The sequence below is a fragment of the Protobothrops mucrosquamatus genome, unplaced genomic scaffold (assembly GCF_001527695.2).
Source record: "Protobothrops mucrosquamatus isolate PMUCROS unplaced genomic scaffold, P.Mucros_1.0 scaffold_18, whole genome shotgun sequence".
NCBI lineage: Eukaryota > Metazoa > Chordata > Lepidosauria > Squamata > Viperidae > Protobothrops > Protobothrops mucrosquamatus.
Genome location: NW_015386094.1, coordinates 492,861 through 505,989, shown reverse-complemented (window position 1 = coordinate 505,989; position 13,129 = coordinate 492,861). Strand labels below are relative to the sequence as shown.

Here is a 13,129-nt window from a genome sequence, read left to right as displayed (position 1 = left end):
ATTTTGCCCCATTTTTACAACTTTTCTTGCCAAACTTGTTAAGTGAATCCCTGCAGTTGTTAATTTAGCAACACGGTTGTTAAGTGAATCTGGCTTCCCCATTGACTTTGCTTGTCTGAAGGTCGCAAAAGGGGATCACGTGACCCCTCCCCCCGGGACACTGCAACCGTCATAAATGAGAGTCGGTTGTCCAAACGTCTGAATTTTGATCACATGACCATAAGTCACTTTGAACGGCCACTAAACAAACTGTTATAAGTTGAGGACTACCTGCATAACGTAGCGATAGAGTAGATAATTTGCCAGCAAAGTCAATATATTATTTACAAGGCACTTTAAAAGAATCCTACTTGTTCTCACCTTACAATGGAATTCATTCATTCTCACTTTCTTATTTTTCCTCTCTTGCGTTTTCTGATGAAAGAAAAGAAAGAACAACGTAACATTTCCCAAGGAAGGAGTCTTGCAGTCACCAGAGGTAGGAAAAAAACTCTAATAATGGGGGGAGGAAGGGAGGGAGAGGTTTTCTGTCTGACCAGAAATCAAGATCACGTGAAATGTTAGTACCACTTTATAATGCCTTGGTAAGGCCACATGTTCTGATCCAGAGTTAAGATGCTTTGTAATTCCAGATCATACAGATAACTCAATAAAAATTATTATAAAACAGATATTTTATTCAGAAATACGCGCAATTATGGTTGTTGCTTCTGGATATTGTACATCTGTTCATCCTTATAGGTAAGAAATTAATACTTCCTCCATACCAACTTCTAGCGTGGAATGGGACCATCTGAGTCCTCCAGTGGTCCCATGCTTATCTCAGACAAAGGCATTCCAAACTGGCCTGTAGCCAGGATATCCTGTGATGAGCTTATTAGCTCCTCCCATAGACCTGTTAACATGAGATAGCTGACTAGCTAAAACTACATTACCCATAAGCCATCTCTTAAGGAGACAGAGCTTAACCCAACAAATGCCAAACATTCTAACATACAGATCTACATGCTCTAGTCAGGGTTACATGATCCAGAACACCACACTTGGAATACTATATCCAGTTTTGGTCACCACAATGTAAAAAAGATGTTGAGACTCTAGAAAGAGTACAGAGAAGAGCAACAAAGATGATCAGGGGACTGGAGGCTTAAATATATAAAGAATGGTTGCTGGAATTGGGTATGTCTAATTTAATGAAGAGAAGGCCGAGGGGGGACATGATAGCAGTGTTCCAATATCTCAGGGGCTGCCACAAAGAACAGGGAGTCAAGCTATTCTCCAAAGCACCCGAAGGCAGGACAAGAAGCAATGGATGGAAACTAACCAAAGAGGGAAGCAACCTAGAACTAAGGAGAAATTTCCTGAAAATTAGAACAATTCATCAGTAGAACAACCTGCCTCCAGAAGTTGTGAATGCTCCAAACACTGGAAGTTTTTAAGAAGAGACTGGACAGCCATTTGTCTGAAATGGTATAGGGTTTTCTGCCTGAGCGGGGGGTTGGACTAGAAGACCTCCAAGGTCCCTTCCAACTCTATCATTATTATTATTATAAATGTAAAGCTTATGCAACTTACCGCATTTCAAAGTGGCAGGAAATGTTTACAGTGTACACTGACATGATTCCAAGAAAATAAAACGTCAGATTGCTTACACACGTTAAAAATTTAAAGATGTAACCTATGACTACTCACAACTTGGAACCATCTGGATTTCATACATACAGACACACAAACATACATCTATAGGTACCCCCACATTTAAATTGTCTGTCATTGACGTAACACTTGTATAGAAAATGAGTTCTTAGCTTGGTTTACTCTACAGTAGGGGTGTCCGACCATGGCAACTCTTAAGACCTGTGGACTTCAACTCCCAGAATTCCCCAGCCAGCTTGGCTGGCTGGGAAATTCTGGGAGTTGAAGTCCATAGATTTTAAGAGTTGCCAAGGTCAGACACCTCTTCTCTACAGGAAATCAGAAAGCTGTATCATTTTCTAATAATTCACAACATACCATAAAATCAGCCCGGAAGTCCTCCACACAGCCATCGCTACCTGAAGAGCTGAAGCCCTTTCAGAAAGTTATTAGCTTGCATGTCTGGAATTCAAAGAGAGCCTCTTCAGCCAGTCATTTAGCCTTTTTGATTTAGCCATTCACTGAGCCAAGCAGTTCTGACTCTGCTTCAGGCTGGCCAATCATTACACGCGCACTACCTCCGCCTCCCGCCCAAGCTTATGGTGCTCTGTGAATTGGCAAGGGCCATTTCACAAAGTAAAAGGAATCGAGATTGTAGCATTCCCCCTGCCCGCCCAGCTCTTCCACATAGACAAACACTCTATGTACATTTGCCTGGAAATTTGCAAACTAGCCTTTCCCATAACCTTCCATATGAACAGTTGCACAGGAACCCTGAGGGATTAAAAACTGGACATGAGATGGTCAGCATAAGTAAGGGCTATGAAGCATTTCTCAAGACTAGGAAAACCCAGACCGTTGGAAGGCATCTTTGCCTATCTTTTTTTACCATAATGTTCCACGTACAGATAGTCCTCAAATTACAGCCATTTGTTTAATAAACGTTCGAAGTTACAACGGCGCTTAAAAATAATGACTTATGACCGTTTTTCCCACTTATGGCCATTGCAGCATCCCCACGGTCACTTGATCAAAATTCAGAGGCTTGGCAACTGGCATGTATTTATGACGGCTGCAATGTTCCAGGGTCATGGGATCGCCTTTTCCGTGTTCACATCCTTGGATGGAGGAAATCATAAAAAGCACAAACTTCTACCACTGAATGTAATTTAATAAATAACTACTATAGTACAGTATAACTGCCCTTGGAAATCAATTATTGAACAAAGACCAGAAACTCATGAAAGAGAACATGACAACTTAGTTTATTAAAACATTTCACTTGCTTTGTTCCAAGTGACTGTCTCTAGATTCCCTCCTTGCAGAAATCACATTCATAACAGTGCTCTCTATCATAAAATATTATTGCAAAATTTCAAAAAAGACAATCAAAACCATCAAGGAAAGTAAGCATCTTTTATTTTTAATAAGTTCTAATAACTACAATAAGTACACATAATTGCTTGGGAGTTAACTCCACTGATATCCATAATGTGTACTTTGACTAATATTGTTTCAACTTACATAGAACCATAGAGATAAATGGGATGTAACAATCTGAATGAATCTATCCTTAAGGCATTACCAGAAATGACAAATCCAACATGAGAAACAGTTTAAACCGCCTCATCATCATTTGATAGCACTGCTGAGCTCTTCACCAAAAAAATCACTATTACAGAAAAAGGAAGCCAGAAACTGGCATGGCAGGAAAAAAAATCCACTAACTTTATCTACTGATCTACAGTGGGCTGTAGATTGCCTAAGCAGATTTGAAGCCACATCTCATTATGCTTTCTGTTCTGTGTATAAATCTGGGTACAGCTTACTGAGTTTTATTCTTTGTTCAACTGAAAAACTGTTCAGCTGAAAACATAATCTTTTAATTAGAAATGCAAGCAGTGTTGCGTTGAATGGTTTACTGTTTAAAAAGTGAACTCTGTCAAAGTAAATAAAACATGTAATCCAGCTGCTCTTTGCTTCCAGCATTTTCCCTATTCTCCTGTTTCTTATCTGCCAGAAACAGTAGTAAAACTGCTGCAAAGCAAAAGGCCTTGCTAGGGTCTTATTTATCAGAGCAAGGAGAATGTGGCAATTATCCTGTTCTCCAGCAGATGATATCACTTATCCAGTTGCTTAAAAAAAATCCCAAGAGTTTCACTTTTCTGCCTATGTTATTCTGAATTTATTAAGGATGCATGAATGTGGTGAAAAATCAGCATGTTCATCCTTCCCTTTTCCTCCCTATTTCTCTCTCTCTCTCAGGCAATGATGATTACGATACTGGGATTCTGTTGGGAACTGGTGTCGGAGTGGCTTTCTTATCAATCTCTGTTTTCACTTTGATTGCAATTAAATCGTGCAGGAAAAGGTACCAGTTGCTATTTTTCCCAGGCTTTGGTTAATGAATGTTTAGTTTTTATCTATTAATCAAATTTATGTAACCACCCATTTCTTGAGAGCATAATTTGGGAATGTACAGGCCCAATACAGGTAGTCCTCAAGTTATGGCCACAACAGAGTCTGCCCATTACAGTTACAAATCATGACAATCATTAAGGGAGGCACTCACATGATCAGCTCAACAATTCCTACCTGCTCTCCCTGATACAGGTGTTAAGCAGAGCGTAGGGTGCCTCAGGAGTGGGAGAAATCCTGGGAGGCCTAGCGCAGGGGTCAGAGAGTGCAGGAGGCCTTGGGAGGCACCTCATCCTTTGCTTTCCATTCTTCGGGCTCCCCTAAGGCATTGGGCTTACTTCTCTCTCCACCACAGCTGTAACTTCAAAACTGGTCATAAGTAGCTTTGGCAGAGTCCATGATAATTTCAGTCGGTTGCTAACTGACCAGTCTGAAATCAAGGACTACTCGTATCAGTCTTGATTTATTTATTAAAGCAGGACAAGGATTATTTTTATACAGATAATCCTTGGGTTTCAATTGTAATGGAGCCTGCCAATTACATTCGTAACCCGAGGATTCATAGGAGTGAATCACGTAACTCGAACATGATCACTCCATGCTTTCACCCACGCATTCACTAATCACATATCAAATGTGCGGGTCGTTAAGTGCACGAGGTATCTCAGAGTGGGGAAGGCCATGGGGAGGCCTAGTGCTTCCACCCATCTAAGGCCTCCCCCGATCCACTGAGATATTGCATGCATCCCCCTCCCCCACATCCTGCCTGACTGGGTCACTTACCTTATGTAGATATCAATGATCAAGGAGCTGTCTCCTCTGCCCCAGTTTTGCCTTGAGCAAAGGCTTGCCGAAGCCTACAGGGACAAAGAATTGTGGCCCTATAGGCTCCGATCATCTTTGCAAAAAGCTTTTGCTGCCGAGAATGGAGGCTGGCAGGGGCGCACGCATGCCCCCCTCCCGGCCTCCGTTCTCAGCGGCAAAAGCTTTTTGCAAAGATGGCAAAAGGCTTTGCAAACGAAAGGAAAGCTTCGGTGCTTCATACTTTTTCTTCGTTTGCAAAGCCTTTTGCCATGGATCTCTCATCTGGGCCTCTGTTTGCAAAGAACAGAGGCCTAAAGTACCATGAGATCATGCGAGATCAGTAGCCTGAGATCCAGCGCTACTGATCTCTTGTGATCTTGTGGTACCTTGGGTCTCTATTCTCTATGAGCGCACCAAAGGCCTGAAGCACCGAACCAGGCCAAGAAACCAAACGCTCGCTAGATCTTCACAAGGTGAGTATCCACAGGCCCTATGCCTGTGGAGACCTGGCACGGGGGGGGGGGGAATAGGCAGAGCAAATGTTGCAGTGCCTCTGCGGTCATTCATAAGGGTTAACGACTGCTGTGGTGCTGCAACATTCGTAACTTTGGGTCTGTGTCGCAAGTACTTGGGGGAGGGATTATGTTGAAACTTCGAAAGTCGCTAAGTGAACTGCCATAACTGAAGGATTACCGGCAATAGATTTTGGCACTTGATTTTAATGGGACCTCCTTCATCTGTAAATTGTTGATGAAAGGGTTAGCACCTGAGTGCTGTTAAGTTGAACTTAATTACAGATCTTTGTCTGCACTTGTGAGTGACCACTCCATGTCTTGAAAGCAGCTTGCAAAACAAGTTGATGTAGAAAAGCAATTGAGCTGAAGAATGCTACTTCAAAAAGAAACCTTTTGCCTCCTAGCACTTCCTCTCATTCCCTTAATATTGTTCCCATCATCTTTGAAGACAAAAAAAAATGGTGAATGGAGAGAAAGGCATGAAAAGAGGACATGCTAGGACAGGGGTCTTCAAACTTGGCCCTTTTATGACTTGTGGACTTCAACTCCCAGAATTCTTCAGCCAGGCACGCTGGCTGAGGAATTCTGGGAGTTGAAGTCCACAAGTCATAAAAGGGCCAAGTCTGAAGACTCCTGTTCTAGGATAAAAGTTAGTGCCAGAAGAAGCATTCCTTTAATAACTGCTCAGTAGCTCTTTCCTGCTAACTTTCCCAATTCCAGTTTAGACCTGTGTGATGATGATCCATATTTGAAGGCAAAGAGTCTGCAGCCAAAATAGGTGTTGAAAATTATTTTGATATTTCTCTCACTTAAGAATGTGAATTCTCATCTACCATTTAAAAATGCAAGTGACGTGTTGTGCTTTTGTTTTCAAGGGTTAACAAAATGGTTAGCTCGGTAGCACCAAAATGGCTTTTTGAAGAATATCCTAGGATGCAAAACAGCAAAGTGATCAAATATCTCCAGGTAATTCTCCAGGTTAAAATGTTAAAATGTTTAAGAAAACCAGAGAGCAGGAAGTACTCAGACATCCATTCTCCTCTTTCTTATCTGAGGAGAGCATTATTCAAATCCCCTCGACTTACAATCATTCATTTAATGATTGCTCAAAGTTACAAAGGCCTTGGAGAAAGTGACATAGTCTGTACTTGCACTTATGACAGTTGTATCACCACTGCGGACTCCTAATCGCATTTTGTTGCTTGGCAACCAGTTCGCATTTACAGGTGGTTGTAGCATCCTAAAGTCACGTAATCACAATGTGCAATATTTTTTGCTTATTTATGGCAAAAAAAGACCCTTTGGGGATGCAGGATTCACTAATCAACCACTGTAAAATCTCCCATAAAATTGGGTCCAACTCAACTTATGACTGCAACGACTCCCAACTGTGGTCGTAAGTCAGAAGCTATCTATACTCAGAATCCTCTGGTGCCGCTATTACCTGAACAGGTGTTTGCTACCTCCGTGTTCCAACCTTTATGATATGCCTACAAGAGTGCTAGAATATTCAACTCTTTCTATGTTATTTTTCTGCTTAGGAAAACGATACTGTGACAGACCATTTTTCCGAACAATTTTTGGATGTTGTGGTAACCGAAGTTGAAGAAATATTGATGCAGAACCACTATAGGGCTGTGGAGAAAAAAAGGGGGGGAAGCAAAACAGTTTCTAAGAAAGTTAGTATTTCAGAAGATGTACTGTTCGCCAGCAGTTCAGATGGGACTGCAAGAAATGGGTACAAACCTCAGACTTCTAATAAGGCTCAATTAGGAACCACTTTCAGCACCACCAGTGAAACACCTTTTCAAAACTGGGGCACCAACTCAAGTTCAATAGTTTCGCCCCTAAACAATTTAAGGAAAGATTATACCAGTCCTGTGGCCCCCGCATGGCCTATTGTTGACCCCAGTGAAAATAAGTCATTATTTGATAAAATCAGTCTTATTCTCAGGAATAGTGGAAGTGGGCAGAGCAGGGTTGGCTCAAAAGATGAAGACCCAAGTACCCCAAAGGCAAACCAGTTGAGGTTTCTGCTTTCAGACGAAGATATTCAAGAGCAGACTTTAATACCAGATAGTCTACTCTCTTGCTTAAAAACAATAAGTGAAGACCCCACCAACATGTCTTATTTCCCTCAAAACACTTGTTTACCATGAGGAGTGAAGAGAGGAAAAAAAGGATACACATTTTGCACAAGCTCTGCATTTTCAAGCAGCATAACTCAAGGTTCTCCATTCATTGTTTGAACAAAATTGAAAAAAAGTAAAGTCGCAGTCGCAATCTCAGCCTTCCATCTCTCAGGTTAATTCATGTTTATATTGTAATTAATTTGTACATTGAATTAGGGGAGATCCATAAGTCAACTGAATAATCTTCTCAGAAGGCAAAATGATTTATCATAAAGTTGCTTTACAATGCAAGACTATAAAAATAAAACTGCAAAACGTGAAGCCCAACTTTTTGCAGAACAAGGAGATATACAGTACAAATGAGCCATAGCAAACAGGATGCATGTACAAGATATACCTCAGGGTCACAATCAACCATGAAGGGAAAAATCCCAGTTATGAGGAGCAGCTAGAAGAATCTGACCAAATCCAGATATGTTATTTCAGCAACCTGACATACAGTAACTTCTTGGCTCTGAAGTCATCAAAGACTTCAGAGCCAAATATCTATCATTTGTAATGGGTTGCAGGAAGGCTCCTCAAATTTAAACCTCTGAGGGTCAAAGAAGTCATTTACCGCTATTGATTATGATGTTTCCTTACCCATCTAGGTAACATCATCAGTTCTGATATTACCTAGTTGGGTAATAAAACATTTGCAAGCAAATAACCAGCTTAGAGAGCACCTATAACTCCACAGTTCAACCCTGAGCTACAGATATTCACTTTTATTGGAACTATTCAATAGCAGTGGGAAATGAACCGTTATGTATCCTTTCATTCTCATCTGTAATAAGGACTCTAGTCAAGCTGAACTGCATCCTACTAAGGCAAACCAAGGAGTCAAGCTTAGTCTTGAAGTTTCAGGAGATGACACATGTCGCTCCTCTGGGCCAATTTGGCCTTGCTTGAAAAGCTACTGAGAATTGCTTAAGTGGCTATTCCTTCACTGTGGATGAAAGAGCAAACTGCTCTTATTGTCATCTTAGGTGATCTAGATCCCATTCTTCCAACCATCATTGCACTCCCTCAAAGGATGAGGAGGTGCAAACTGTTTCTGGTAACATTGGTGCAACAATAAGGATGCATGTTTGCACCATGCCAAAGAAATCTACAGTGTGACTATGTGTGGAATAGTGTATGTAACTCTGGGTGCCCAGTTGCAAACATTGTGCTGAACATCCCAAAAGGTTGGAGGAAAGGAGTTCCTAATGTGGACTAGTTCACTGTCCATATTAGGAAAAAAATATAATGGTTTATAAGAGATATTTTAGAATTAAAGACAATTATGAAGTAGAGAAAATGGACAGAGATGATGCTGTTGTTTTCTCTTATAATACAAAAAGCCAGGGATACTGGAAAAGGGATATGGAACAGCAAAACAGCAAAACACATGATGCATAGTTGAACTATGAATTAGCTTTTTCAGAATATCTTGATGGCTACCAACCTAGAGGGCTTTAAAAGGAAATTAAGCAGACTGATGGAAAACATATTGGTGGAGGGCTGCTAGACACAATTGCTATTTTTAGAATTTGAGGTTAAGAGCACTGAATACCAGTTCTTGGATACATGAGTGGAAATACTTCTATGTGATGGCTTCCTTTTGGAACTTAATCATTTGGAAAAGCAACATGTTGGATTACATGGGCATTTATATGATCCAGGGGAGCTCTTTTCTGTACATGGTGTAGTAATATCTGACCCAGGCTTCATGGTCTTTTAAAAGAAAGCTAGGTATTGATTAAGGAGCTCATTTTAAAATTTGTTAAATGCTACTTTAACATTAACTTGGAGATATTCCCATCGGAACATGTCACCTTAGAAAATTCTAAAAAATATGAATGGCTTCCTAGAAATGGAAATACCTAAATACCTCTCTGGAACCTAAAATTAGTAGCTGCTGATGCAGGGAGGAAATAGTAAGAAAACCGCAACAGCCAGGCGTTAACAGGGAGAAAATGAAAGTAATAGAATATCTTTTCTGTCATTCTTTTCTTTTTGAAACTTTAAATCCATAAAATAAGAAGGCATGTCAGTCTTCTTACAATCTGGGAATGATTTTTTTTTTCTGTTAAAAGAAATTGTTAATGCTACTTACCTTTAGGAAATTTTAAAAAATCCTTATATACCTATCTCAGACTAGATAAATTCTCCTTATATCACAAGAAAAAGAGGGTATTTTTATGATTTAATAAAGACTTAAAGCACACGTTTCGTATGATTACTCAAAAGTAAGTCCCATTGCTTGGATTCACACATCATGTACACCTAAGGCACAGTCTTAACAATGTTTTACAGAACAAAACATATTGTTTCACACATAATAGATAAACCATGCTTTAGAAACCACCATGGCAGATATATCACACATCACACATTACACAAAGCTGAAAACAGGCCCCAGGTTTAATATGAGGTAGGAACCTTGTATTAATTGATACTGTTGCTTACTATGTATATTTAGATATATAATCCTCCCTATGAAAGCTTTTGTGAATTAAACTCCATCTCCAAGTTTCAATTTTATCCTCAACTTCAACTCTGATGAAGAGAGCCTATTACACACANATGCTACAATCCATTAGTTTTTAACATTCTACAAACTAGCTTTTTATTTCTCTTGTATCAAACTAATATAGCTACTCTTCTGGAATTTGTTAGAGTAGCCTGTTATATATGGGTTGCCCAGATCCCCACAATCAATAGATGTGGCAGCAAAAAAAATAGTGCTCTGTCTCATCTTTTGATCATCCAGAATTTTATCTTATATCTTGATCATCCAGATTTGGCAATTCTAAAATTTATTCTTCTATAAGCATCTGGATACCTGGCAGGGAGAGTACTGAATAGATTAGTTATGTTTAAAATGCTCAACTTCACCCAATTTCCCCAAGTCTACCCCAAATTAAGGGATTACAGGGTCATAAAAAGGGAGGGGAGGGGGGTTGGGCATTGGGACGGTGGAACCAAAATCTTTTTTTTTGAGAATTTAGGGTAATAGGTTGCTTTGTTCATAAATACATCAGAGTCTAATCATGTTACAGGAAAGCAATACAGAAAGTGCCGTCTTCTGAGAATACTGAATTCATATATTGCGGTGTAGCAAAAAAAAATCGTTGCATGAGCATATTTTATGGGAATGGATTGTTCACTTCTTATTAGTGTCACTTTTGAAGAAAATGAAATTGGCAATGCAAAACTAAAGATCAAGAAAGTTGGAAAAAGAAAACCAAAAGGGAATGGAACTATTTATACAACCACGCTTTCACACAATTTCCACTACGTTTGCTAATACAGGCCGAAATCTTCAGCAGTCACTTCATCCTGAGGTCAACACCAGCAAAACCTGGGAAGCAGATACATCAGTGCTTAAGCAGGCTGACCCTCTGTATTGTACAGATAGTCCTCAACTTACAACAGTTCATTTAGTGACCGTTCAAAGTTACAACAGCACTGAAAAAAGTGACTTATGACCATTTGTGGTCTTATGTCGAGGACTACCTATATATAACTTGCTGTCTATGTAGGCTAATAACAGACTCTATGTTTTCAGTAACTTTTAAAAAACAAAGGAAAATTACATGTAACAAACTCTTTTTTTATAGATGTAAGAAACAGAGTTTATTCTTTCATTCTCTCCATTTCCTGTCAAAATACATAATATAGTTAGTTTGCTTGTTTGTTTTTCACAATACACCATTTTTTCTTTATGGTGACATCTTCCAAGGAAAAATATTGTTATAGAATAGAAATTTCCTAGGTGGTTTTTGCCTCTAGGATAAGGATAAGATTCATTCACCCACCATAACAGCATTCCCATCCTTCAAAAAGACTCCACGGATTTAACCACTCTCCCTACATCCCCTCCCACGTTTTTGATTTATAGAAAAACAGAATCACTAGTCGTAGATAGTCCTTCTTTATATGGTAAATTGGTGAGATCTTTTAGACAAAAACAACAATTAACGCTTCAACACAGGCTGAGTAGCGTTGGGGTACCTGTTGTAAGGAGGACCGGAAGGACGCCTCTACCATCTTTTGAAGTCCATTGAAGCTCACGCCTACTGCTTCAGTGACTCCATCCAGCCACCTCATTCTCCGTCATCCCCTTCTTCTATTGCCCTCGATCTTTCCCAGGATTAGGCCCTTCTCCAGTGAGTCCTTCCTTCTCATTAGGTGGCCAAAGTACTTGAGTTTCAACTTCAGGATCTGGCCTTCTAAAGAGCAGTCAGGGTTGATCTCCTCTAGGACTGACCGGTTTGATCTGTAGAAAAGAGATAACAGGACATTTACTGGGAGCAAATAATATAAATGAGGATAGTTTTTGTTTGCTTTGCACCAAAATGCAACAATTTCCAGATTCAGATTTTTAAACCAATATACCAAGTGAAAATCAGTTATCCTTCAACATTTGCAAACTGTCAATCAAAAATAATAAAATTCTGCACCCAGTATTTTATATTGGATTGCATTGCTTATGGATGACTGCAAAGACAGTATTTAGGGATTTTTTTTTGGACAATATGCTTGGAAAAATGTGCAGAAAAATACAAATTTTAGCCAATATTAAGTTACCAAAACAAGAGAATTAAGAATTTTAATCAACAATTACCAAAATAAGAGAATTAAGCTTAACAATAAATGGGAAACTCATTTTTGACCATTTCACTCCACCCTAGAAGCAAAAACTAACCTGCTAAAAATAAATGTGTCGTGATTAAAGTATTGGACTAAGATCAAGGGAGAGCCAATCCCAACTCCACCCTCAGCCAAGGAAAATCACTGTGTGGCCTTAAGGTTGTCATTCTCTCAGCTCAGAAGGGAAGGGGTGCCTATATATGCCAGCTTTTGCTCCTAGACCTAGACTAGATGAAAGCCAGGATATCAATTTAACCAATACAAATAAATAACTAGGGTGCCCACATATTTGCTGAGGTTAAACAGCAAGAAAAAAAGAGACCATATTTCCTTGATTGCAAGGTTCCTTTTCACAGGCATCTGGCAGTCTTTGATTGAGGAATAGTTATGGATTAATTTAAATCTTGATCAGTTTTTGCAAAGAATGTCTTAAATTAAGTTGGCCCAACAGTCCTTTGGTTTTTGACTGTTTCTTTACTCAACCATGGGGTGGATTGCATTGGTATAAGACTCTTCCCAATGCTGAAATGCATGAAAATATTCATATTTCAGTGCCTCAAAGTAAAATAGTACGTAGCTGATTTTCTCTAGGGTCTCTAGGAATCAGTGGAGGGTGGTTGAATGGAAATCCAGGGAATGCCAGAGCTCTAAAGTGGGAAAACATCCTGGAAAAAGCCAAGGACAAAACACTTCCATATTGTTGTCAACAAAAACCCCTGTGTGGATGCGTAAGTAGAAGTTAAGCTCCACCTAAAATCCCTGTGCTGTAAAATTTTTATTCCCACTTTATTTTTTTTGAATCAAATAGGGGTTAAGTGCGAAGAGACTTGTGAAATGTATACATGTGCGTATGTGATAAGCTGATGAAAACTGGCAAATCATGTGACTTATTGATGTTACCTAAATAAAACTCGGTGGCACCAAATTCAGAAAGCAGATTTACCG

General features: G+C 39.5%; 1 protein-coding gene across 1 annotated transcript in view; it reads left to right on the top strand.

Moving 5' to 3' along the window:
* The window catches only part of IL23R (interleukin 23 receptor), a 39,208-nt gene extending 31,677 nt beyond the window's left edge, over window positions 1–7,531 (top strand). Inside the window, exons 12-14 of the mRNA XM_029287038.1 lie at window positions 3,901–4,006; window positions 6,248–6,338; window positions 6,914–7,531. Of these exons, the coding sequence (XP_029142871.1) occupies window positions 3,901–4,006; window positions 6,248–6,338; window positions 6,914–7,531 (815 nt within the window). The remainder of the gene's footprint in view (window positions 1–3,900; window positions 4,007–6,247; window positions 6,339–6,913) is intronic.
* The last annotated feature ends 5,598 nt before the right edge of the window (window positions 7,532–13,129 follow it).